Raw genomic sequence first — 25311 nt, forward strand, 5'->3', positions numbered from 1 at the left:
TTAGAATGATGAGGATGGTTAGAACGATGAGGTTGGTTAGAATGATGAAGATGGTTAGAATGATGAGGATGGTTAGAATGATGAGGATGGTTAGAATGATGAGGATGGTTATAACGATGAGGATGGTTAGAATGATGAGGATGGTTAGGATGATGAGGATGGTTAGGATGATGAGGATGGTTAGAATGATGAGGATGGTTAGAATGATGAGGATGGTTAGAATGATGAGGATGGTTAGGATGATGAGGATGGTTATAATGATGAGGATGGTTATAACGATGAGGATGGTTAGGATGATGAGGATGGTTAGAATGATGAGGATGGTTAAAACGATGAGGATGGTTAGGATGATGAGGATGGTTAGAATGATGAGGATGGCTACGTCACTGGGTGGTATTAGATGATAAGAATGATGAAGGTTATCAGGATGATGAGAATACAGTTAGGATCCTTGTGCCACCACTGGCAAGGATTCTATTTTCATAGCTATATTTGCATTTTGCATATTTTATTAACATATAAGAATATTATTTATGTTTTCATTGTTTTTTAATAAACATGCTAAAATGCCACGTAAAAATACACTTTCTTGGTATACATAATATCGATAGCTTTCAGATAAAAAAATCTACTGTGTGTGTGAGACTTTTAAATTCTTTAAGGGGGTGGGCTTACTGCCCTCACGCCTTCAGTAATTTCAAGATTTCATCCATTCCAGTAGCCACAATGTGCTGCAAAGATTTCATGTAAACCTTTAATCAGGCACTCCGTGCATTTACAACGGGTGATCTGCTACATGTAGTACCGTAGTTGAATAAGGGAGTGTTCATAAATACTTTGGTGGGGTGGGTTGGAAATGTTGGCGCCTTGGACACAAAACATTTGTTGACCCCTTTTTTCCAATTTTTTTTATCCCCCACCCTCATGACTATAAGACAAACGCTATAAAATAAATTTAATTTGAACTTACTTTTATTCCTATTACAGGTATCCAGATGCAATTGTGTCCTACTTAGATGCAATTGTGTCCTACCTAGATGCAATTGTGTACTACTTACTACTTTATATGCAATTTTAAGTCATTTCTAGATACTTTGAGGGTGCTGCTTTCAATTGGATCAGTTCATGTCACATTGATGTTTCTTACATAGAGACTTCATCCACACTGATATCAGCTGCAGTACATAACAACTTCAACACTGAAATCAGCAGGTGACCCAATTGTATCCAAATATCCTTTATTTTTTTGACCCCCTCCTCCCCCCTAATAGGCATACTGAATGAATTTTTAATTTTGTTGATTTGAAGCTTGAGAGTACACGATTGAATAACCCGGGTTGAATAATTAACATTTATGGAAAAAATTGGAATGTGTATGCCTTGTCGTGCATATGTTATTTTACCCTCAAATTTTTTGACCCCCTCCCCTATTAAGGACTGAATATTTTGATCCCCTTTTTAGGACCCACACATTTTTTGATCCCCAATATTTTTCGAACCCCCCACCAAAGTATTTATGAACACTCCCTAAAAACACCTACTCCATTAAAGCATGGAATAAAGAGATAAGTTTATAATTGAACACACGGTAGATATGCATTTTACAATGTTAAAAAGTACTATATGCCCGACTTTGTGTTATGGTTCATTGTGCACCATTCTAATATAGGACCCATAGGCATGCAGGTATTTTGGGTGCAGCATAACTGAACAAAAACACGTCACATATTCTGTTTTTATGTGGTTTGTTTAGCCTAGCACCAACTAGCACCAAGTATTGTGCTTTTGATTTATGGGTATAGCCCTACCTTTTTACTTAATAATAGGTATTAAGAATAACTTTTCGGTGCAGATAAAAAAGTAAATAAAGGTTCGGTGAATTTATTTATGATGGGTTATTCTCTTTAGGTATATGCAAAACTTGTAACGTAACCTTTTTGTTAAATGTTATATGGACATGATATGCATATGGATACTGCTTTTTGTTATCTCAATTATAATCCAACAGATTCCTCAATTAATTTGTTAAAATTTTAATTATGCGTTTTCATTTAGTGGATGGCGTAGTGACGCCACGCCACTGTTTCATTGTGATGCTATGTGCCTACCGGGTACGTCCCCATTTCAAACACTAATTGACCCAAGACACTATAATTAAAGTATGTAATTAGCTGTAATTGCTGCATGAAAATGGACGCAAAATAGATACTGATGGTTAAAGAATATGTCCTACGTAATAGGCTACGTTGAAAAATGCCTACAATAAATGTCCAAGGTACAGCTCTATGCGGCACGGCCCTATAGCCTGTTATTTTTATGTTCTGGGACGGTTGGGGACTCCATAAAGGAAAATTGATACTAGTATATGATTCTTCCAGAAGTTCTAGTATTACCCACCCTATAGTGTGTTCTAATGAGAACATTATACAGGCCCTACCAACTTTTTACCGGTCTGTTCTGCTAGCGATAGGGTATATGGCCTTGTGGCCCTTAAGTTGAGAATGGACCGATTTGTGGAAAGGTCGTGTACCCTTTTGGTGGACCAAAGTAGGCTCTAACTGCCTAAAATGAGACAAAATTGAAAAGAAAAAAATTCCTAATTGTAGGCTACTAACAATTTTCTTTGATGACTTTGACCACAATTTTTTATTTTTTCAAATATCTCAAAAAAAACACCAATAATCTTAGTTGTCTTCATGTGTGTGCACACATTCACTGCATGATATGAGTGACACAATGCAAAGATACTAAAAATAACTCTTTGCACAATGTCACATAGACTGCTCTGCATTCCCTTTTTTGATCAACAATTCATATACCTTTCCATGCATAAAAAATAACACATGCCCAGTGACTGCCCCTGCCCAGAGAAAATGGATAGCTGAGCTGTTGGATCAGAACAGGATTGGTGGATTTTCCATGATCAGAGGGATTAGGGGATGATAAATTAAAATGGTCTTCTACAGTAGACTAAATGTCACACCACTTTCCGCGTAGGTGCTCCATATAGGCAAAGATTATTTTAGTGACTTTGATCACAGATTTGCAATTTCGCTTTCAAATTTGTCACTTGCTATTATGAATTAATCTGCAAGAAATATTTTGTACATATTAGCCAGAGGTGTCCAGTGGCATAAAACCCTTTTTTTATGGGCAGTAGGGTGATGGTGCTGTGGATTCATTCGCGGATTAACATCATCGGTATATTAAATTTCGACTTCAACTGAATGAGTTCATCATGATGATGACTGATAACATATTTTTATTTATCAAATATCGACTATGGTATAGTCTACAATCCCGGTCATTAAAATAGTTCGAACACTTGTGTGTCATATAGGACTGTTTGAAACCGTACAACCCTCCCCTGCCCCACCAATCAATGTTGGATGTTTCTACTATTCTAGGGGTGCATGACCAAACAAACAACTACCAACATTGATCGTGCGGGTGGAATGGGGGCATATTTGAAGTACCCATGTTAAAGTGTTCGAACAATTTTGACCGGGATTGAAGTAAGTTAATTGTTCCAAAAAGTGACTTCAGAATCAAAATGAGGAAGGACCATGGTAATATATTAAATAAAGTGTACAGCTAAAAGGATATAGCAATTATTGACATGCACTTTTAGAGCTGGTATTACATGCCATGTAATAGACAAGGGTTTGGTTCCAAAAGGCGCCAACTCCAAAGGCTACTTTGTGTAAAATTCATTTGAAGATATTCCGAAGAGTAGCAGTAACCTTGACAATCTAATAACATTGGACCATTATAGTATTAGTAATAACTTTTTTTCGGTTATCTTTTAACCTCCCACGTGCGAAGAAGAAAATAATAAATTAAAAGAAAATCATGTTGGTTTTTGTCCAAAAGGAGCTAAATCCAATGGCAGCCATTTTAAAACTTTGGATTGAGGAATTTTTAGGGGACAAAATGCCCAATGATGGTGAAAATAGTTAGAAAATAAGCAGGGATAAATCCAAATCCATTCCAATCGTTATATGTCATTTTTAAATGCTTTAAAATGTTGAACTATACAAGAAAAATGTGACACAAGGCAGCTATTGCATTTAACGCATTTGTGGAACCGAACTCTTCAAATATCGGTTAATTTAGAGGTGCAGTTAGTTACAAAGAATGTTTTGACAAAAGCAAAGTTTGTTTGAACTGACACATGTATACAGAAATAATGCCCGAGGCATGAAAATAATAAAAATCAAAGGAATAATGACAAAATTTGTAAACCACAGAAAACAACAATGATAAGCAAGTCTGTATCTGTCACCATAGGTAATGTGGGAGCTCATTCCTAAAAATGGAGTCCATGACAAAGTTAGCTTATAGCGCCGGTTGATTCAGTAAGTTTTAGGAACTGTTAGCCAAGCAGAATCGTTAGATTTTAATATTTTAGATCGTAATTTGAGATTAATAATATAAAGTTTCTCAGTTAAAGGGACATTTCGTGATCCACAGCCTCATCCCCCCACTTTTCTCAAAAAAAGTTGAGATTTTTATATCACTGGAAACCTCTGGCTACATAATGTTTATGTACAAAATATTTCTTGCATATTAATTCGTTTTGCAAAGATATCGTGAAATTTGAATTCCGTTCTGGTGCACCAGAACGAAATTACAACGCATTGTCTATGGAGCAGTGTAATACACATAATCATGCATAACTCGCAAACGCAAAATCGGAATCAACTGAAATTTTGGGAATAGGCTTTTTCGTGGATATGTACTGAAAAATGTCATAAAAAGAGGATGCTAGGATCACGAAATACTCCTTTAATTTAACACATTTTTCGTTATATTTAATATACCGTTAAGTTTGAATTCGTCCATAAAATTAGGGATTGTCTGTTTCTAAAACGCAAAATGTGGGTCGGTCATGACCGTAAAACATTGTTTTTTCCGTCGCCTTGCATGTTTTGTGAGATATATGCTATGTTTGATACACCCTTGCCACTCCCCATCTCTCTCTAAGTGCCAATTTTATACTCTTTACCATGATGTGTCAGTCAATCACACGGAATTCATCAATACGAATTGATTAATTCATCTAATGACCATGGGCAGTGCCATAGCCAGACCGGGGGCCAGACCACTGAGCAATCATGGAGTGATCCACTACCACACACAACTAACACAAAAGAATAGGAACTTTAAAAACAAAATTCATGAAAATCACTTCAAAATTGGTGTGTGAAACAGTTCTGGTTTTTGCAAAATAATTTAGAAAGCTCTTGTAATAAACGCACAAACTTGTAAAAAAAAACCACAGGCTTTTGCATTCAATTGGTGATCACTCGTGCATACTACAAGAGCTCAAAAGGTCGTTTTCTACAAGCTGAATGGCGCAATATGGCGACCTTTAGCAGTGCTATAGGCAACTACACATCCCCCCGTCGAAACACCCGGCACGCCACCCTATCCATCCATTCAAGCGAATGATCCCATGGTTGCATGGTTGGATGGACTATAATAGTCATGATAGTGTTAACCTTAACCTCCAATTGATGTGGTGGTATTTTACGATTGACAAACATGGATGGATATCAAAATTACATAGTCGTATAGGGCGCTCTGTCGGGGCGCTACATTAGTGCCCCTCAGTTTGCTCCTTGGGACTTTTTGCGGCAATTTTGTGCCCCTCCCCTTAAATTCACTCCCCCCCTTTCCCCCGAAAAAAAATCATGGCGCCGCCACTGGCTATCTTCTTAAAAGATGCTTGGTATCAAATCATGTTATCTACTGAAGATGACTGGTATCAAATCATGTTATCTACTGAAGATGACTGGTATCAAATCATGTTATCTACTGAAGATGACTGGCATCAGATTATGTTATCTACCGAAGATAGCTGGTATCATATATCTACTGAAGATGATTGGTATCAGATCATATGTGACGTATCATGTCAAAAGGAGACACTTTTGGGCAGGATCCTAAATGGAGAAATGGCCACAAATCTGCCCCGGGGTGATTTTTTCACAATTTGGGTTTGTTGCGAATTTGTGATGTTATTAATGTTAAAATTATTATCTGATAGTTTCAGACCGGAATATAACTGGCATCTTGTATTTTTTGAGACATTTTTCAAGTTAATTCCTACTCTCAACATTGGAAATAATATTTTTAAAGGCCGATATCTCAATTTACAATTTCATAATACCAGAACTTGACAACTCAATATCTTCGCTCTGGAATGTCTGATTTCATTGGGGAAAACGGCGTTGTGGAGCAACATATCTCTATATTTAAGATATATAAAAACCTTAAAATTCATAACCTGCCCAAAAGTGTCTCCTTTTGACGTGACACGTCACATATCTACTGAAGATGACTGGTATCAGATTATGTTATCTACCGAAGATAGCTGGTATCAGATCATATCCACTGAAGATGACTGGTATCAAATTATGTTATCTACCGCAGAAAGCTGGTATCATATCATATCTGTTGAAGACGACTGTTATCAGATCAAAATGCAACCCGACCATGGGCCAAAGAAAAAGAGTGTAAAATACCAAATGTTTGCGCGATACGTTAGGATCAGGGTTATGTTCAGTGGAGGCACTACCAGGGGGGGATATTTTGACTCCCAAATAAATAAATTCATGACCCATTTCTTGGTTGGTGTGGATGTGTAGTGTGTGTTATGTGGAAAAGCAACAACAAAAACTACAAAATGTGAGGGCGCCAGAACAGACAAAAGAAGAGGGTTTTACCTTCATGGGGACGGAGGGTTTGTAGTTTAGCGATCCAGAAAAATTCTCTGCGGAGAATAACGTTTTGGGACTTCTTGTGAATTTGTTCAACTGGCATAAGACGGATGTCGTGCACGGATTGTTGACTGGAGTTGAAGTTTGTGACGTAGGGAAGAATTTGCCGCTTTAGAAGGTCTGGTGTTGAGAGATGTGGTTGCTTGCCAACATACTGGATTACCGTTTCTTGCATCTATAAATGACGTTGGATGCGATTGAAAAAAAAGTTTCCTTGGTTTTCGTGCTCTCAAAATTTTTTTGCTCTTGCATTTGAAGTAACCATATGGATCTTCGCTTGTGTTGTAAACAAGAGGTCACGCAAGTTGGGTGGTCTTCTGAAAGCAGGAAGAGGAGGGTCTGGAAAGATCTGTTTGAGTTGAGGTATGTTATGGAGGATGTAAAGATGTTTTTGAAAGCCTAGACCCAACATTTTTGAGAAGGGGAATATCTACTGAAAATGGAACAAGGGTGTTTGGTCTTCGATGATGATCAGCCCGATATTCATTTCCATAGCCTGTTGAATTTCGATCGATCATTAAAGGTTGTCTTAAATTTAAAAAAAAAATCAATTATGAAGGAGGTCGATCTAGGGTTACACCAAGGATCTCTATAGGGCCACTTACTGTTCTTTATATTCATATATCGATGACATCTTCGAATCCCGTGACAACCAGTCCATTCTCTATGCTATGCTGCCTAGAGGTTGAGTCTTCGTCGAAGACTAGCCTCTTACACCTTGACAAACCAAAGAGCGCTCATTTACAAGGCCATGATCTGTTGTAATATGGAGTATGTGAATCATTGGACAAGCAAGGGATGAGTTTCCAGAACCCAAAGGTTGAGGGGTGGTAGGCCTGTATCCAGCACCGAGGGAAAATACATTTCTCGTATTCAGAATGTAATTTGATTTGTAGGTTGTGCTCTCAGGTCACATAAAAATACTGTACAAACGTTGCTATCCGATTCCTTAAGTAGAGAAATTTCATTTTCTTGTTAAAATGTCCTAGCATTTTGTCTTTAATATACGGCTTTCGGCTTAAGCACTAGCAGATTATGTTAGTACATCTGTGGCAGTAAACTGAATTTTTACAATTTTCCGAATCGGTATATCACTGAATAGGCCTTTAATATTGCTATCTACTAAAACAGCTCATATCTGATTGGCAAAGTTGCTATCTACCATGTCTACTGACCTGGCGGTCTCGGGGAAATAGTAGACCCATGATCAGATGATCTCAAGGTGACTCCCGTGAAACAGTTCTCACCATCTCCCACTTGAACAGTTTAAAGATATTTTGTTTGTATAATTGATCATTGTAGGCCTAATGTTGCCATCTCCTAGCTCATGTAAATCTGATTGACAATGTTACTATCTACTGACCTGACGGTCTCGGGGAAATAGCAGACCCACGGTGGTCTCAAGATCACCTCAGGGAAACAGTTCTCACCACCTAAAGTTGCTGCTAATTATAGCTCATATCAAATCATGTTAACGTTACTCCCTACTGAGGGTGACTGATATCAGATCATGTTAATATTGCTTTCCGAAGATAGCTCATATCTGATTGGCAATGTTGCCAAAAACTGAAGATAGCTCAATCTAATTATCACTGATTTATGTTTAAACCAGGTTATCACTTAACTATGTTTAAAAATCATATTACTACAGTTTTATCTAGTCCGACGAGTAGGACCTGTTTTTTTCTTCTTAGTTACCAACTATACTCTAACTCTGATCGCTCAAGAGATTATAAATAACCACAAAAATACACTAACCGCGCGGTCACTGGGCTTTCGCGATTCGTCTTTCTTGCACTTTAGTGATCATAGTGTGAAATGAGTATAGTCTGGTAACTTATAAAAAAAAAAGTCCTACTCGTCGGACTAGTTTGATCAGCTCGTAATCAGCGGACCTTATAACATCGCGGATTAATATCAATATATTTTATTTGGAGATTTATCTTATGACATCTCGCCAGAATTATTACAAATTATTAATGCAAGTTATGTACTTTGTCTATTTTCTTTAGCACCCAAAATATAAACCAGGCAGATCAACTATATCAATCTTCATGTGGATATACTTTTCGACGTAGTGATAAAAGCCTAATTCCCGCCGATTACGAGCTGATCAAAGTATATATACTGAAACTGATAGATAGCTATTAAATTATGTTAATGTTGCCATCTACTGAAGATAGCAGACATCAGATCATGTTAATGTTGCTACCTCCAAAAGATGGCTAATATCAGACCATGTTCATGTTGCTATCTACTGAAGATAGCTGATATCGGGTCATATTAATGTTGCTATCTACTGAAGGAATAGGTAGCCGATGTTAGATTGCATTAATATTCATGCAGTTATGCTGCATAGCAAACATATTTTGACCTTTACATTACTCAGTAGCGTAGACAGTGGGGGGGGTGGCAGTACAAAAATTTTGCTAGAATATACAGATGTGGATGAGAACAAGTTGATCTAGATCAAAAATGAAATGAATAATACTTTCCAATGCTAGACCTCAACAGGTCATCCACGTTTCAAGCTTCACGATGCTACCAAACCCAGTAAAGATGCTACCAAACCCAGTATACGTCGTAGATGCTACCAAATCCAGTAAAGATACTATCAAACCTAGTAAAGATGCTAACAAACCTAGAAATTATGCTACCAAACCTAGTAAAGATGCTACCAAACCTAGTAAAGATGCTACCAAACCCAGAAAAGATGCTACCAAACCCAGTACAGATGCTACCAAACCTAGTAAAGGTGCTACCAAACCCAGTAAAGATGCTAACAGATGCTACCAAACCCAGTAAAAATGCTACCAAACCCAGTAAAGATGCTACCAAACCTAGTAAAGGTGCTACCAAACCTAGTAAAGGTGCTACCAAACCCAGTAAAGATGCTACCATACCCAGTAAAGATGGTAACAGATGCTACCAAACCCAGTAAAAATGCTACCAAACCCAGTAAATAGAAGTGCTATCAAACCCAGTAAAGATGCTACCAAACCCAGTAAAGGTGCTACCAAACCTAGTAAAGGTGCTACCAAACCCAGTAAAGATGCTACCATACCCAGTAAAGATGGTAACAGATGCTACCAAACCCAGTAAAAATGCTACCAAACCTAGTAAAGGTGCTACCAAACCTAGTAAAGGTGCTACCAAACCCAGTAAAGATGCTACCATACCCAGTAAAGATGGTAACAGATGCTACCAAACCCAGTAAAAATGCTACCAAACCCAGTAAAGATGCTACGAAACCCAGTAAAAGTGCTATCAAACCCAGTAAAGATGCTACCAAACCCAGTAAAGGTGCTACCAAACCTAGTAAAGATGCTACCATACCCAGTAAAGATGGTAACAGATGCTACCAAACCCAGTAAAAATGCTACCAAACCCAGTAAAGATGCTACCAAACCCAGTAAAGATGCTACCAAACCCCGATGGAAAATCATGCAGCTATATGGATTTGCTTTTCAAAAACTTTTATGATAGCATTTTACCCTGTAGTAAAATAAATGGCAATCATGGCTAGGTCAAAACATTGTAATTACTTAAATCCATTTTTGTATTGATGATATAATGACATTAAAAAAGTATAAAAACTTAAAAATACACATTTATAGATCCATTAATTACTTAATGAGGAATTCCTTTATTGATGTATCAAACAATAATAAATTGTACCAAAATAGGATTCAAAATCAAGCAAAGGTATCATATATTACAAACTGTAAAAATTAAACTGGAGCCTGATTAGAATGTCTAATACATTTACATTTTACAAAATAAAGGCCTACAAAAAAATTTGTATTGCCCTTAGAGCTCCAAAGTCATGGTCGAGTAAAAAATTGCTGTATGGGTGTGAACACATTGAGGTATTGAGGCCAACAGTGGCGTAACTAGGGGGGCAACATGCCCCGGGAGCCACCCTTAGGGATGCCAAATTGACCAATTCAGCATCAATTCTGCCCCCTCCAAGCGATGAAAGTCAAAAATTTTTGCACACTTCACACTAATTTCAGCAAAAAAATAATTGAAAGAACATTTTAAGACCGATATTCAACTTCTAGTAACCAAAATTAATTAGTGGTAGGCCTCATTTGTCCAAAATTTTGCACCCTCTGTGCGCAATTGTTTCAAGAATGGGGGTGTGGCATTATGTATCCTTAGCCCTGGGCGCCACAACCCATAGCTACGCCACTGCCCGCGTCTAAGATATTCCCGGGTGGGGGTAGGGGCGTCAATTTTGTTTCTTGCCCCGGATGCTACCAACCCTAGTTATGCCACTGAGGTCAATGGTCACACAAGGGGATAACATTTCAAAGTTGGTGCTTAAATCAAGTTATAAAATATTTTTTGGGGGTCCTAGGGAGTAAAAAAGCCATGATCATATATCTCTAGAATGCCTAGTGAATGAGATATTTGACATCATAGATCAAAGGGTAGAATTTTCAAAATGCTCCATTTGCAATGAAAATGGTCTAAAATTATTCGTCTTGACAAAATGAAACACAAATTTCATAGTTTGCTATGGAGTCAAGATTTCATGCTATGATCTCTAACTGTCAAGGTAACGTAAGTATGGGATTGTTGAACTCAGACTGATTTGTGGAGACAAATACTTGTACTTTGATACTATTTAAAAAAATTCAATTTGAAGCCTTTTGCAAATTTGAACCATGTACTATGTTATTAATAATACCCTCTTACCTATTTTGACCTATACCTCATTAATCAGGCATCTTGGAGATACACAACCATTGGCTTTTTTTATTCCTTGGGACCAGAGGAACAACATGTGATATTTTATAACTTGATTAAAGCATTTTAAAATTATGTGACCCTTGACCTTAACTCAATTTGCTCAAGGGTGGCCAAGTGGCTCCTGGCAGAATCTAAAACTACATGCTCTCCTCTATAACTCGAAACAAAAAAATTCCAGTAGTACACAACTTCACGCTTATACTGGATTTCAATGGTCTCTATCTTTGACTATCAGGGTCGATTGGTTTCCTCCCGGTTTTCCATTTCTTCTTTTTTTTACCACAATATACAATATGAAGAAATGCAAGTTCACCAAAATTCCATGGTAAACAATGATTCATAGGGTTTCTTAGGCTTGATTTTCATATATCGGAGCTGTGCAGTACCAATACAAACAGGTAAAACATTTCACAACATTTTTGTGTTGGCCCTATATATATCCAGATATGAAAATTCAAATATATGAAAAAAAAAAAACCGTTTCAGACTTAAGGGTTGGTCAAAAAGGGCAAAAAATATTTATGTATAAAAGGTTATGCTTTTCTTGTTCATATCATGGCAACACTCAGCAGTTGGGACGAGCTCTGTCTAGGGAGCCCCGATTGCGTGATGTGTCAACTACATAGCTGGCGCCACCTAGGAAGATGAATTCCTGATCTTGACCGCTGATGTTTTCTGTGCGTTGGTTCTTGCTGTCACCAATCACCAGGACACGAGCACCTGAAAAAAAGCATCAATAAAGGAAAAACTTGATAAAGAGTCTGAAAGGTGATCTATTTTATTACAATGAAAGTTCATCTGTGTTGGTAGACATTATTTTATCATATTTTTATCATATGTGTTATTTCTTACTGAAAAACAGTTGATCATTAAATGTTAAGCTCATTCTTCGGAAGGGTGGGGTCATGAATATACTGGAGATCATAGAATTTTTAGACCAAAATTAGAGGGGGGGGGGGTTATAATTTTTTAACACCCAAATAAGGGGGGGTTATAGAATTAAGGGCTGGTGACTCAAAATTGACATGCACATTTTTTAACTTAACAATCAAAATGTGCACATAATCTTCAGTTATATCATGAAAAAATTTTCTGCACTATGGTATTTATTTCCGTAGTTAACATTTGCATCGCATACAGTTTTAGTTCAGTCTTATAACACAAGTTTTTTGCCATTATTATTTCCACTTACTTCAAAAATAAAAGAAATTTATCAAAAATTCTACCAAGGTTCTAGAGACTATACCACTATGCTACGAGTCATTCTGCCAGAAAGCTGTCTGCTAATCATATTCAGATTAATATTACTAAACATATTACCAATGAATATGTATATATATAAATTTCTTAACCCTAAACCTAACCCTATTAGGTGGGACACCACGTATACAGTTGCATAAACAGGCTCCTATTCAAATGTTAACTACTGTAAAATAACTTGGGCACCTGAAGGGTCTAAGGTTCGAAACCCAGGGTGCCAAGTAACTTCTTTGTTCATCTTCTCTCCTTTTTAGTTCCTTCTATCCTTTCTGACAGCTAAAAGCGTGTTAGGTTGATGGGCCTATATTTTCCTTCATTGAGGCATGCTTAACCGTAACTCTATAAATCTTATAAAGAAAACCACTGCCCATGCATGCATTCCATGTGATGACATGATGCAATCAGCCTAAGTCATATATACCCAGGGAATCGGTGATCTGGTGCTTTGTTCATCTTCTCTCCTTTTTTGTTCCATTCTTTCCTTTACGATAGCCCAAAACCATGTTTAGCATTAGGGTTAATGTGCTCAAATAATGGTTCAGATTTGAAACAAATGAACATTACCTCCAGTGATGATGTCACAGGTACACCTTGGATCCCATTCTGGTTGCACATAACGTCTACCGCTTACAGCAACCTCACCAGTAGCGGCATTTAGAGAATGAAGGAGTCGGAGCTGACCATCGTTACGAACCTTGGTGATATACACTACAGGAAGAAACAAATCAAGGGAAATTGTAGTGGATTCTGGATAATCTAACCAGCAGGAAATTAAATTGATCTGCATCTCTTGGTATTGCACCTGTTCACCTTGTATCATGAACCATGTTTTTAACAGGAAAGAAAATGAGCAAGGTACACCAACTTGATGTGGGCAAACAAGTAAAATACAGACTAGACAATATGCAGGGGAGGGGGCAAAACCAGCAAATGTAGGCATAGGAAGTAGGTAAAGTTCGATAGCCAAAAATTACCAGTTCCAAGGCTCACAAAAGTGCTAAACCTGCAAAAACAACAAGGATCAATGATGTAAATCACTGTGCACATAAACAGACTCGGTAAACCAAACAACCAATGAAGGTAAAAAAACAGGCAAAGTTTGATGGCCAAAAATTGCCAATTTCAGAGCCCACAGAAGTGTCAGCAAAACAGCACAAAAGTAACCTGGAGCAGACAAACAAAACAAAACAAAACAGACAAAAAAAACCCAAAAACAGACAACAAAATATAAAAGCAAACAAATTCAAGTCAAAAACTGAAGGCAAGTTCAAATAGAACTCAGTATCAAACAAGATAAGCTCAGAGCAAAATAAGCATGTCTTACTTCATTTGCCGTAGAAGTGAATAAGAGGATTAACTACCATAGCAATAGATGAATACAATTTTTGAATATATCACCCTTCACTACAAGCAGGTTGCACTCACCACCTGTGTATGTCTGCAATCATAAATTGAATACAATACCGCTCTTTTCAAAGATGCTACAAAGGTGTGAGTGAGTGAGCGAGCGAGCGAATGATGACAATCAGGCATTGTTTTCTGGCTTCGGTTAAAATTTCTTCTTTAGTTTACTTACCAAAATCAGCATTACAATAGTCTGTCTCCCAGCCTGCTGGTAGGTCCTCTGCACACACTGGACAACTCACTGAATACAATTAAGGTAATCAAATTAAAGACATCAATAAATTGAATATAGTCAGTCAAAGTTAGAAGTAAAAGCACTGTACATGGCAATTAACAATGATAGCTGTAACCTTCAAGATGGCATGAGCCCATGCGGGGGATTACTCACATTACATTTTGAGCTATTTTGACAGCAGAGATGCCAGTGATTTGCCCCCAAATATTTGGACAATTATATTTAATATAAGTGCTTCATTTTGTTTGACCCTTAACCCCAACTACCACACCTTGTTTGGTTGGAAATGCCCTCTGTATCAGTGGTGTAGCGTCAGTAGGGGCATGAGGAAGGGCCCCAATCGGTTTGAAAATTGAGCCAATACCATAGGGAAATCCCCCATCAGGCTCTTGGTGGGGCATGCTGCTGGGAATTTAAAAGTGGCTCCATCAATATAACAAATCTTCAACAAATTTGGACCCATCAATATACCAAAACTCAATATTTTCGGCCAAATTTGACACAAATAGTCTTAGTTTTAAAAACTTTTCCCAAAAACTTAGGGGAAATCTCAAAACTTTTGGCTACAGTGAGTCAAGATTGGGCTATTTTCCGAAAACAAAAATTGAGAAAATTTTGAAAAAAGGACCCATGCATATCCATATACCAAAAATGGCCTAGAAAAAGGGTCACTGATATATCAAAAGGGCAAATTTGCAACCTACTGGGTATGTTTGCGGCACTTCCCCGTATGGTCATTCTGCCCTGTTCACTTCAAAGGCAATATATTCACAAAGCCTTTAAAAAAGGCTTTGTGAATACCATGCTACTTATTATCTATTTATCACAGAGAAAGAAAACAGAGAGCGTACAACCAGTCAAAGTCCCCATGTATTATATGATGTAAGTTTTTGCATATTCATGAGGGCCGATTGTTCGATCGTGCCGTGTCTAACAATCATGCCAGCGCTGCGTGCCTTCGCGTATACGCCATAGAGCGTTGCGTGCTTCTGCGATTATGCGATAGACCGTGAAAATATGTGGTTATTGCGTAGCAGTCTCGCCTGTCGCATTTCATGTAACAATCGGCCCTCATTATCGGATGATGTGGAGACTTTGACTGGTGGTACGCTCTGTTTTCTTTCTCCTCTGTGCTGTTTATATATCTTACCTGCTGGTGTAGTATCTGACACAATATCAGAGATAGGACTGGATCCTTTTACATTGTGGCCTTGTATTCTAAAGTGATACATTGTGTCTGGTGTAAGAGATGGTATAATGGTTGTTAAATCCTCGCTCGCCAGGTTAGTTTTTAGCCATTCTTCAATTGGTAGTGTTGCATTCGTTGAATAGTAAATTGTGTAGCCTGAAAAAATAGTTTCAAAATGCAAAATTGGTGAATAAGAGTTAAAGCCATATAACATTTTCATAAAATAAATTAGCATTTCTTTGACATAAAATGTTAGCTTATACTGTCAGATATATCCCCTTTTATCTTTGAGCTGAACAACCAACCAAGGCGAAGCAAAGAAAATTGGAATTTACTACCAGCGCCGATGTCACCAATATGTATCACTCCTTCGGTCGTGTTAAAGCAATAATGTGTGATTTGCATAAGGAATAGATTCCTATTTAAATGTTTGTTTTCACTAATCACATTATCCCCTTTTAATTTCGAGCCAAACAAATGAGGTATAATGAAGAAAATTGCGATTTCATTCCAGCGCATTGAGTGTACTACGCTCGCCGATCGTAACATGTAATACTGCACGGAGCATCGCACTCGACGTGTGTACACATATGCTGACATCCACGGGAGATGTTAGCAAGCACTCGATCGATGAACTCTGAATAAAACCGGGTCGACCCGGTTTTAATATAAAAAGTTAAATTTTACTGTTATTAAAGCACTTCAGGCTTAGTCTTTTACGTGGTATTTTAGTACACCATTGGGCATTATAATTATGCAAAAAGTAGAAATCCGAGTAAAATTGAGGGCGTCCCTGTGAAGCTAATCACACATTATGGCTTTAAGGTACGATCCTTTGTTGTATAAATCACCATCCCGCATGCCATGTACGTACTGTGTTATGAACATTGTGTATGCATTCGACTAATAATTCCATCGTAATAATAAAATGACAGTTCCTGCATTTTATTCAAAATCTTGGATTCTGACAAAACTACAGCACCTAGAGTCTTGATTTTTGCAGGGTATGTTGGTTTAATGAAGTACAATATAATCGTGTAAAAAAAGAATTTTGGTAATTTTCCTATGGGACTTTTTAAAATTTCAGATTGATTGGGGGGCACATACCCCCCGTGCCTATATGACGCTACACCACTGACCAATGATAAGGATGCCTACACAATGAATTCCTTAGAATTCCTGCCTATTTCATATTCAAAGTTCTAATTCAGAACGATGAACAACATATATTGATAGTTAGCACCCTACCTGTGATAATACCATTAGATTGTTTAGGAGGTTGCCAATCGAGTTGCAAGGAGCTTGTAGAATTCTCAACTTTATAGATGGTTAATTCCTCAGGAGCTGAAGCTGGAGCTGTTAAAGGCATAATTTATAGAAAGATTTCATGAATAACATTGTATGATTACCTTGAATTGCACCATATGTATTAAAGTCTCACCAACATGCCCACATTATGTGATATACTATCCTACAAAACCTGGGGAGCATTTGACATATTGTACTTGAACCCATCATAAATTGAAACACATACCATAATTCGAACTACCCTATTGAAGAAATACTATGGCTTTGGTACTTATGTTTGACGGGGTGCGACGCATAAGGTTCAAACCTCGCCCCATTTGTAAGGGTAATTAATTCTTACTCAAAAAATTGCTACACATTAGGTTCCACTGCCGGAACAGAATTGACCATATCTTACCTCCTTATTTCAAACCAAATCAGAAGCTGTGTTCACATTGTCGGACGTACACTGGGCGGAATTTGGCTGGCGCAAGTTGCTAGGAGTAGCAGTAGGTGCTGCCAGGAGTAGTGAGAGTGTGAACAATGGTCAGCGTAAGTTCCGCCAGGCGTACGTCCGACGATTTACTCCTGACAAAAGTCAGATGTAGCGAGCTGGGTGTAATCTCTGCCAGGCGTAAGTTACAATGTGAACACAGCTACGCCTGGCACCCGGTATAAGTTTGACCTTTTTTGGGTCCGAATTTAAGGAATTACATATCGCGTGGTTGAAAAAGGTCACAGAAACACCAGAAGTGGTAGCTGATGTTTACGCCGACCAGAAGTGAATACTTGGTATATCGTGGAACTGGTCGGCGTAGTGCATAGAGTAGGCTAGGTGTGGACACGCGGTAGGAGTAGGGAAAATATTTACTCTTATAGCGTAAGAGTGCACACCAGTAAATACAAGTCTCCTACACCCTGGGAGAAAAAAATCAGTGTTTCAAACGAGGAAACGTGCAATACGACTTGATTTAATACATTAGAAAAGGCTCAAAACCCAACTATTAGGCCCTGATTCATATTTAATCCTCATTTAGGCCTGGGGAATAGATTGTCTGTGAAAAATGAGCAGGATCTGACTTTTTATGACAATTTGGCTAAACTTTCAAAATGTGCTACATTTCAGAAACACCAAGCTATTCGTTAGGTGGCGTAAGCTGTGTGGGCTATAGGGTGATCTAGTCGGCATTTTTCTGCAGGAAAATGCTTGACTCCGTATATAAGTTCTACAATGGATGTCTTCATCTGACCTTCGGCTTGCAGAAAAGGTAGGTTTTGAAGAACTGAGTCGCTCTGGAGTCAAGAAAATTACGTTTTCCCAGACCCTGTTTGTACACAAAGTCAATGGGGGCTATTTACTGGTGTGCACCCATAAGTTTATGCCAGGTGTAACTTAATGTGAACACGACTATTGGTAATAACTTTGTAGTTTGATATAAACAGCTATATATATTTAACCATGTATGCTTCAGGCAAAACTTGCTTCCTGGGAATTAAACACCACACAAGGGCATTTACCTCATTATTTCTTCTACAAATGGGTGAAACCCAGTTAATATTAACATTATTTCATCATTTTGCTGTTGCTGCTACTGCTACTGCTACTCTGCTACTACTTCTACTACGGCTTTAAGAGAATATCACACCAAATTACCTATGAAAAGAAATTATCTAGTTTGCACAATACACCTACCTGCTTGGAATGTTTTATTGACTGTGGTCAAACTCCAGCCACTAATTACATCATCTCTAATCACTCTAACTTTAAACTCATAGGTGGTGTACGGTTGTAGGCCACTCAGAGCATACGTCAAGTCAGTTGTGTTCACATCTATCCATCTACAAGAATACAAAAAATTGCAAGTAAAAACAATTATTTATACTTATCTGTCTATAAAACATAAGCTTCAAAATTAAAACTTGAATGAAGGCATTCTCATAAAAAAAAAAAGCAGCTGAAATAATACAAATAAACTGCAATTTTTATCTATTGACTGCCTTTCCATATCGGATATGCTCATTATGTGGAGGTCCAGATGTGGATTCTGAAGAATTTGACAGAGGAAACCCTCTCAATAACTTCATGGTGAGCTGTACATTTGGCAAAACATCCTAGAAACGACCATTAATTTCTGGTCATACTGGCATTGGCCATCAGGTGATTACTTACAAGACAGTAGCTTAGCCAGAGGAGGGGTAGTACCCCCTGACAATAAATGACTTGGTGCCCCCTCCTCCAATGTTCATAGTGTCCAAAAGCGACAAAATCATCATTGCTGGTCACAGGTTTGTAAAGGGTTGCATCGTCTGCGTAATGCACAAGGGTATGGTGGTCTGGGAGAAATTTGACAAACAGCACTTGCAGAACAGATCCATAGGGAGAACATCAGACACAACAGGACTCGATTGGATAAGACACCATGGAGAAAGATGGATTGGGTCCTGTTGGACAAATATTATCTACACCAACTGAGGAGCAGACATGTGAGATCAAATCGTCAGTCGCAACACATAGTGGCAAACGTGAAGGACAAAATACGAGATAAATGTGTTTGAAAGATAACTAATAACAGAGTTGATTCTCCTCCACTGTTATCTCGCAGTGGCCCCATTCCATTTGAATTGAAAATAAGGTTCAAACTATTAAAACTGTATCTTTAATGGTTAAAAAGGAATAACTATTATAGGATAAAGCTAGCTCTAAACTTAAACGTCACTATGTGAAACAGAAAATTTAGACAAATCACCGAAAAAAATGAACAAGAGTTTCAGTAACAGCATACACTTTATCAATAGCTTTGGTTATATATTTAGCATGCTACTTTATATTTAAATGTATGGGCCTACTAAAACCTACTTTTGATCGGCAGGATAGTTAGCCTTATACGTAAACTGGTAGTGTCGACCATCACAACACCCTTGTTCCAGGTCAATCCATGACAAGAGGGCACTTGTTGCCGACTTGATCACAGCTCGCAGTTGCACAGGTGTACTTAATATCTTTGGTGGACTTGTAGTTCCTGCACCTTGCAAAAAGAGTTGGAAAACATGGATTATAAATAGAAGTGATGAAGTCAGAGTGTTGCATGAAATTTTGCATTGTTGTGACCCAAACATAAAGGTCCTTGACCTGATTGACAACCTCATCCCCATTTTTCTTCATCAAAATTGAGATTTTGGTATTGGAAGAAAGCTCATATTTTTCTCATTATCCCAGTGAAATTTAATGCCCGAGATATTTTCGTCATCCACAGCATCATCCCCCCCACTTTTCTAAAAAAAAGTTGAGATTTTTATATCACTGGAAACCTCTGGCTACATAATGTTTATGTACAAAAAAATTCTTGCAGATTCATTCGTTTAGCAAAGATATCGTGAAATTTGAATTTCATTCTGGTATACCAGAACGAAATTACAACACATTGTCTATGCAGTGTATAAATACACATAGTCATGCATAACACGCAAATGCAAAAATCATTCTGGTATACCAGAACGAAATTACAACACATTGTCTATGCAGTGTATAAATACACACAATCATACATAACACGCAAATGCAAAATCAGAATCAACTGAAATTTTGGCAATAAGCTTTTTTCGTGGATATCTACTGAACAATGTCATAAAAAGAGGATGCTAGGATCACAAAATACACCTTTAAATCATGTGAACAAATATAAAGTGATTTTTTGTGGTAATCACACCAGATGTGCATGTACTATCCTATGGAGCATTGTTATACATATTTTTTTACTTCTCATATCAAAACCGCTGGAGCAATACAACTAAAAATTTGGAAACATAGTTTTAATGGTAGGCCTTAATGTGAGATAGAAAACAAAACATGAAAAATTGGACCATGCCTCTTTAATAGGATGAGATGAACCAGGTAAACAAAATAAATAAACAATAAAACATTTCTGTAATCTGGATTACAGAAATGTTAAATTAGATACATAGAAGTTGATTGCTAAATGAATACAGAAATTAAAACATTTAACTGAATTCATATTCTTGCTTTTCTCTGGAAAGTATTTAACAAGAAATTTCATTTCAAAATTTAGCATCACACTGTGTAGCTTCTTTCATGCTTTTAAAGAAATTTGATTCTCTTCTGCTGTTGACTTTTCCCAGCCAATATCTCTACCCATGCACGCAGTCCATCCTCAGTTTGGCACTGAAATTATTTTATTTTGTATAAATGTACTTGTATTACTTGAGTATAAGCTTCGATCAGACAAACGTTCACTTCCCCTTTCTCTACACACTGGTTTACACCATAATTACATCATTTGAAGTTTCAACAGAGCTTAGACTCAAGTAACTAGTAACAGTAGATTTTGTTCGGGTTTAATTAAAACCAAACAATTAGTAAGAGTAAGAGAGACATACGACTTACTAGAGTCTTGGCGAGTGTAGACAGTCTCGTATAGTGAAAATCCTTCACCGTTCTGATTAAACGCCCTCAATCGTATCACATACTGAGCATTAGGCTGTAGATCACCGATCACATGATCTGTAGTTGTTTTGGATAGCTGGAGGATTTGACGATCAGGAAAGCCTATCCCGTAGCCTAGCGTATAACCCCTCACCAAGATGGATGAATCGTGGGGGTGCCCCCATCTCACATGGATTTTAGTGGGGTAGCTTGTGATCTCAAGATAAGCAGGAGGTGGTGGCTGGTAATCCTCTATGATTTCTTACATGTGTGAGTAGAAAATAAAGGAGAAAAATAGCAAGTGGGGAATAAGATTTTGAAGTACAGGTTGAGAATTACAAAGGATATTTTTAATTTGTTTGCAATTTTGGTCCATTAGAAGTTGATTGCATAATATATTGATTTTTCCTACATGAGAATATTTCTGGAAAATTTGCATTTTTAAATATCGTCAAAAATGTTTATATATTAAACAATTAACTTTGTTGATACTTTTAAGGTTATTATACTATACTATGTATAATATTTTTAAATTTTGTTTTCAGTCAATCTTCTAATTACATACTAATCAGGGTTTTGTAGTCAACTTAACCAATATTTAAGTGTGCCAAGTCTCAAATTGAGAGTAAAGCCATGTTGGATTTTGCAGTGCCAGATTCAATCCGTGCATTTACATTGTTGATCGCAGACTTCACAAAAAGTAACGCACCCTTTATAAGTACACCTTTAACACATAAAGAATGATGGTTTATTTACGCGCCATTTTGATACTCCATTAATAACAGCTGTGTTTTTAAAGAAAAATACCCAAATTTGAAAGTTGCCTTCTACAGTTATCAATGGTTATCATGCAAGGAATGTGTTTAGGTTATTTTGCGATTTGATTAATAAAGCAAAAAGAACAAAGTTATGTAAGATGAAATTCAATAGCAGTTCATGTTATATTATAGTACACTATAGAGGGTACGCAATACGACGTCACTCATGACAGAGTCATCCTCATTTAAATAAAATGCTGTCCTCCACAAGGTACCTCGGGCTAATTCGCATAATAATACAATAAAACAGGTGATGGGTGTGAATGGTTGTGGAATCGATCTACAGACCTGTCCCTCTGTCATCTTGAGCTATCTTAGAACTGTCTTCCAATATGGCTGCCATTTTGGTTTATTGCATATAGGGTCTATACTCCTGGCAACAAAAATATTCCCTAATTGCTTCCTCTTAGAAGAAAAATACATTATTTTATCCTTTAGTTAATAAGAATTCTCTAATCTCATTGTTCAAACATCACTTGGATACAAATCTGTATTACCTGCATACTCCTCATTAATATACAGGCAGGTAATATTTTGTGTATTACCTGCGTAGTCCTAACATGCACGGTATGTGTAACATAACATGCGCGATATCCCAAGACTCGCGTACATACTTCACACAATTTGGCTGCATTGTTAAAAACCAAGGAAGAAACAGGCCTACTTTACAATAGGATTATCAAACTTCAGCAATGTTTACTAACAAGTCGGAAGATATTAGAATTCATGTTCACTAAAGGATAAAATTGTTACTCCCTGTTTGTTCTCACGAAATACAGGAAAATATCTATAGCACCAGATGGTAGATATTTTCCCGTATTTTGTGAACAAACAGGTGGTAACTAATAGTATTGTTATATTCGCTGTCATAGTGCACGTTAGAATATGACCATTGCTAGGTCAACTGGCTCATGCTTTCTTTGTTACTAACCACTGATCGAAATGATCACAACACAAATCCTATGGCATATCAAAATTCGGGATAGGTGTATGTGCCTAAGCATGAACCAGTAACCAATGGATACTAACGTGCACTACGTCCGCGAATTGCTATGGAAGCATTCAGTTAGGAAAGGTATCAAACTGCCCACATATGAATCAATGCATTATTGTATTGTTACATTGCTATGGATGGGAAGGTGTCAAACTGCCCATGTTGAGTCAATTCACTGTAAACGTAGTGATGTAACAGGATTAATACTATACCAATAGGTTAAAACAATTTCGAATGTATTTCCCTGGATCATAATTCTATGGAAATTTCACATTATGCCGAGTCCATGTATGTTTCACTCACACATGTATAATTAGTATCTTTGAAAAGAGCGGTATTTTGTTCAATTTATGATTGCACACATATTACACAGACATGACAGGTGATGAGTGCAGCCTACTTATAGTCAAGGACAATGCATTCAAAAATTGTTTACACCTATCGCTATGGTAATTAATCCTATTTACATCACTACCTCTACAGCGAATACATTTGTGTTTGTTTCTAAAATAAAGACCAAGAAATAAAACAAACAGTACTCCACTTGCTATTCTGTAGCATAGTGTGTTTAATAACATCTATACAGGTACAAAATATTCTTGAAAAATTCAATATTTAAAACAAGGCACTTGTGGTCAAATTGGCTGGAATGTCTGGTGTGCATATCAATCAGTTAAAGGTTTATGCTTAAAACACTTTGTACACAGGTTAGGCACAAAAAAAAAGTTCATTTCTCAAACCTGTGCAAATACTGTGAAAACCATCCTTGCACTAAGTCCTATGCGTTGGGCCTTTTTACATGCTTTATTTTTAGTGCATGTATCGTGTTCGTTCTTAAATATGCTTCAGAAACTTACTAATGCCAAGATTTTGACTGAATGACATTACTACTACACTTAAGTTTGAGTGGTTCCACTTTCTTTATTCTCAATTGCTCAATAGCTGCTTTACCATCAAAGATATTCACAGGATATCGTCGGGTGTATCACATAGTGACAGATGTGAACGTCAGGGTATATCATATAGTGACAGATGACGATAGCAAATTAATTAAAAAATTAACACAGGTGAAAATAAGAAAGAATGAACTGTTTACCAACCCAAAGTGTTACAATTAAACAAGACAACAAATAAATACAAATCCCAACCGGCACACAACCCAACTTGAAAAAAAGCAAGGGAATATGCCGGCATGGGAATCGAACCCACGACCTTCCGATCTCTAGGCGGACGCCTTATCCATTAGGCTACCAGCTCCCACTGATAAACGGTGGTTAAAACTGGGTCTAATGTAAAGCAGTCGAGGTATACAATACACACAAACAAATATTACGAAAGCACACAAGTGAAGGAGATCATTACTAATGGATAAGGCGTCCGTCTAGAGATCGGAAGGTCGTGGGTTCGATTCCCATGCCGGCATATTCCCTTGCTTTTTTTTCAAGTTGGGTTGTGTGCCTGTTGGGATTTGTATTTATTTGTTGTCTTGTTTAATTGTAACACTTTGGGTTGGTAAACAGTTCATTCTTTCTTATTTAATATATTCTGTTTCCTCTCGTAGCGAGCAATCGTTCCCCATTGTGTTTATTTGTTCTTGTGCAGGATGCGTATCCCCATTACCTACTTTACAGGTGAAAATGTTGATTACGTCAATTGTATTGGGCACATATTATAAACTCGTCATAAATATTCAGCAACTCATGTGCTTTTAAAAGTAGAAAATTGAAAGTTATTTCCAAAGTATTAAAATATTGTAAATTGTGCATCTCACGTAATAGATTGCCAAAGTTAGACGTCACTATGTGTAATAATCTCATCACCTGTCACTATATGGATTGTTCATATCTATCATGATGTGATGAACCCAACAATATAAATGCAACACTTCCCGGCTACAGATGTACATTATTGTCCCCCTTTCCCAAATCAAATTACTTCGTGTTACAATATTGATTATACAAGTGTCTGAAAAGTAATTTTCCGATAAACAGTTTTGACAGTCCATCATACTTATTCAGATTTTGGCTCAAATTGCAGTAATTATTAATTATTATGGAAACCAATTCTTACATTACTACATCGAGAAATATTTATCTTAAAAGTGCTTTACAAAAATGATTTAAAAAAAAAATCAAATTGA

At 37.2% G+C, this 25311-nt stretch overlaps 1 protein-coding gene and 1 long non-coding RNA gene across 19 annotated transcripts in view; one reads left to right on the plus strand and one right to left on the minus strand.

Moving 5' to 3' along the window:
* The window catches only part of LOC140159218 (alpha-2-macroglobulin-like), a 206635-nt gene that overhangs the window by 71476 nt on the left and 109848 nt on the right, over positions 1-25311 (minus strand). For 13 of the 18 annotated variants that reach the window (XM_072182617.1, XM_072182616.1, XM_072182612.1 and 10 more), the window contains 8 exons: positions 21321-21620; positions 19776-19944; positions 18612-18757; positions 16880-16987; positions 15593-15787; positions 14380-14448; positions 13368-13511; positions 10412-12263 (listed from right to left, as the gene is read on the minus strand). The exons of 3 other annotated variants lie outside the window; for them this stretch is intronic. In XM_072182617.1, coding sequence (XP_072038718.1) covers positions 12109-12263; positions 13368-13511; positions 14380-14448; positions 15593-15787; positions 16880-16987; positions 18612-18757; positions 19776-19944; positions 21321-21620 — 1286 coding nt within the window. In that variant the 3' untranslated portion in view covers positions 10412-12108. Of the gene's footprint in view, positions 1-10411; positions 12264-13367; positions 13512-14379; positions 14449-15592; positions 15788-16879; positions 16988-18611; positions 18758-19775; positions 19945-21320; positions 21621-25311 lie in introns of those variants that run through there. 2 more of the 18 variants (XM_072182611.1, XM_072182626.1) reach the window with 2 other exon arrangements.
* On the plus strand, positions 24105-25170 carry LOC140159220 (uncharacterized). Its single transcript, XR_011859859.1, has 2 exons — positions 24105-24238; positions 24803-25170. It is a non-coding gene; the product is annotated as an uncharacterized lncRNA (long non-coding RNA).

The sequence above is a fragment of the Amphiura filiformis genome, chromosome 8, assembly GCF_039555335.1.
Source record: "Amphiura filiformis chromosome 8, Afil_fr2py, whole genome shotgun sequence".
Classification (NCBI taxonomy): Eukaryota; Metazoa; Echinodermata; class Ophiuroidea; order Amphilepidida; family Amphiuridae; genus Amphiura; species Amphiura filiformis.